The sequence below is a fragment of the Aplysia californica genome, unplaced genomic scaffold (genome assembly GCF_000002075.1).
Source record: "Aplysia californica isolate F4 #8 unplaced genomic scaffold, AplCal3.0 scaffold00007, whole genome shotgun sequence".
NCBI classification, from domain to species: domain Eukaryota; kingdom Metazoa; phylum Mollusca; class Gastropoda; order Aplysiida; family Aplysiidae; genus Aplysia; species Aplysia californica.
This window is the reverse complement of record NW_004797277.1, coordinates 3,046,422-3,049,622: the sequence shown is the minus strand read 5'-3', so window position 1 is coordinate 3,049,622 and position 3,201 is coordinate 3,046,422. Positions and strand designations below refer to the sequence as shown.

At 46.0% G+C, this 3,201-nt stretch overlaps 1 protein-coding gene across 1 annotated transcript in view; it reads left to right on the top strand.

Moving 5' to 3' along the window:
• Positions 1–3,201, top strand: part of LOC101856771 (transmembrane protein 106B) — a gene marked incomplete in the record, with an annotated part of 21,508 nt that overhangs the window by 8,219 nt on the left and 10,088 nt on the right. Inside the window, 3 exon segments of the mRNA XM_035969444.1 lie at positions 31–196; positions 1,491–1,687; positions 2,417–2,470. Of these exon segments, the coding sequence (XP_035825337.1) occupies positions 31–196; positions 1,491–1,687; positions 2,417–2,470 (417 nt within the window).

Genomic DNA, 3,201 nt, shown 5'->3' with positions numbered 1-3,201 from the left:
CCCCCCCCCCCCTGTCTCCACTGACCTCAGCATCCTGTATGTGGCCATCGCGGTGAGCCTGTGTGTGGTCACCGGGGGTCTCCTCATCTTCTTCCTCATGCCCCGAGACATCGTCATCTCTAGCAACAGGCCCTTCCTACAGCCCAAGCACATCGACATCAATTCTACATCAAGGTTCGCCAACTTTACTGTCACGGTAAGTCTGTTTGTCTATTTATGTGTGTGTGATGAGAGAGAAAGAGAGGGAGAGAGAGAGAGAGGGAGAGAGAGAGACAGACATAGTATCTCCAGCAACAGGCCCTTCCTATAGCTCAAACACATCGACATCTGATCAACTCTACATCAAGGTTCACCAACCTTACTGTCACGGTAAGTCTGTTTGCTTGTCTGTTTGTGTGTGTGTGTGTGTGTGTGTGAGTGAGGAGAGAGGGAGGGAGAGAGAGACATCGTCCTCTCTAGCAGCAGGCCCTTCCTACAGCCCAAACACATTGACATCAACTCTACATCAAGGTTCGCCAACTTTACTGTCACGGTAAGTCTCTTTGTTTGTCTATTTGTGTACCGGTATGTGTGTGTGTGTGTGTGAGGAGAGAGAGAGCGAGAGTCATCTCTCGCAACAGGCCGTTCCTATTGCTCAAACACATCGACATCTGATCAACTCTACTTCAAATTTCGCCGACTTTACTGTCATGGTAAGTCTGTTTGTTTATCTATTTGTGTGTGTGTGTGTGTGTGAGAGAGAGAGAGAGAGAGGGGGAGGGGGGTGAGTGAGTGCAGAGAGAGAGGGGGGGAGAGAGAGAGAGAGAGATATCGTCATCTCTGGCAATAGACCCTTCCTACAGCCCAAACACATCGCCATCAACTCTACATCAAGGTTCGCCAACTTTACTGTCACAGTAAGTTTGTTTGTCCATTTGTGTATGTATGTGTTTGTGTGTATGAGAGAGAGAGAGAGAAAGAGAGAGACATCGTCATCTCTAGCAACAGGCCCTTCCTACAGCTCAAACACATCGACATCAACTCTACCTCAAGGTTCGCCAACTTTACTGTCATGGTAAGTCTGTTTGTTTGTTTCTGTGTATGTGTGTGTGTGAGTGAATGAGTGAAGAGAGGGAGAGAGAGACAGGCACAGAGAGAGACAGGCACAGAGAGAGACAGAGAGAGAAGATATATATATAGAGAGAACATCTAGTCTACATTCAGGATCACCAACTTTACTGTCACGGTAAGTCTGTTTGTCTATTAATATGTGTGTATGGAGGTTTGTGTGTTTGCGTGTGTGTTAAGAGAGAGAAAGAGAGAAGAGAGAAAGAGCAGTGTTTTGTAAACCATGACTAATAACATTTACTACCTATGAACTTCTTTCATCTTCCACCTTCCTTCCCCCCCCCCCCCCCCTTCCAAATCACCACCAAGTCTAACCTTGTACATGTACCATGTACTTATTTCAATTCTCTATCCCTCCCCTCCCCCCCCCCCCTTCCGAACAGAATCACTACAACGTGTCCAACAACAACTTCTACCCTGTGAAGATCTCCGGGGTGTACATGAAGTCTCTATACAGTAACGCCATCATCGCTCAGGCTTGGGCCTATAAGAAGGACCCGCTCGAGATCTCGGCACGGTCAGAAGAGGAGCTTTCAGTGCCCATAGACTTTGTACTCAGCGGGGAGCACGGAAGTCTTGTGTAAGTGGTTGTCATATTTTGAACATGTCTATGGTGTATACATTGCTGTCAGTGCCCATAGTCTTTGTACTCAGCGGGCAGCACGGCTGTCTTGTGTAAGTGGTTGTCATTTGTCATATATAGAACATGTCTATGGTGTATATAGAGCTTTCAGTGCCCATAGTCTTTGTACTCAACAGCGAGCACGGAAGTCTTGTGTTAGCGGTTGTCATATATAGAACATGTCAATGGTGTATATAGCGCTGTCAGTGTTCATAGACTTTGTACTCAGCGGGGAGCACGGAAGTCTTGTGTAGGTGGTTGTCACATATAGAACATGTCTATGGTGTATATAGTGCTGTCAGCGCATATACTTTGCTGGGCCTATCCGGCGGGATGCATCGAACGACCAGGGTTTGTCAGTCGTTTTTCTGCTCAGATACTCTTCAAAAACCTGCATGGTCCTCATCTTTCCCGGTCACCCATCTGTTCCAAGTTTTCAAACTTGAAAAATAAGTTGTTCTTGGTCTTCCCCTGCCTCTTTTGCCTTCTATTTTTTCAGTGATAACAAAATGTTGAAGCCTTCTAGGTCTTTCCAAGTGTTTCAGAAACTGCTTTGCCTCTTCTTGATTGTTTTTATGAGTGAGCGGCCCACTTGGCTTTCTTTCAGCACTGCCTTGTTTGATTTCTTCTCCTCCCTGGAAATATATAATATGACATCACATTTATCGTGTGTTTTCTTCTCTCCAGGTCCCACTGTATCAGCAACTGGTCCTGGATTCACAACCTGCCCATCTTATTTGAGTAAGTTTAGGTCATATCGTTAGATTACTCCGTAAACTGTAATGCTGTCAGTGTCAGCTCAGTTGGTAGCTTGCTGGGCTATGAATGAGATGGCCCCTTACTCGATTCTATGTCTTCACAGATGCTTTACTGTGGGGGTATGTGTGCCGTTAGCTCAGTTGATATTGTGCTGGGATGCTGAACAGATGGTCCCAGATCAAAAGTTATTTTGGGAGTTTTGAAAGGGGATGGGGAGGGGAATAAGGTACTCACACATTTAAAGAACGAAAACCCAATACATAACATGCACCTGTTCTTCGTTGTTGTTTGGTTGGGGGGGTTTTTTCCTTTCTTCTTGGCGGGTGCTCCGGTGTGGTTTGCTCCTTCTTTCCTATCAAACATCTATCATCCTGATCTCCCTTCCTTCTTTTTTGTGTATTTGTTACTCTCTTGTAACACCTCTTATCTCCGGCACTTATATGACCTTATTGTGTTTCAAGTGCCGTAAACTCTTACTAAAACTTTCCTTTTTTCAAGCATTTGCCAGATGCTATACTGTGAGGATACGGGTACTGTTAGCTCAATGGTAGAGTGCTGGGATGCTGAACAGACAGATGGTCCCTGTTCAGAAGTTGTTTTGGGGAGTTTTGATGTGCCAATAGAGGTGTTAAACCCATATTACCGGCGTCTGTGATGCAGTGCTTCAGTAGCTTGCCATCACACACAGAATACCCCCCCCCCCCCCCCCCCCG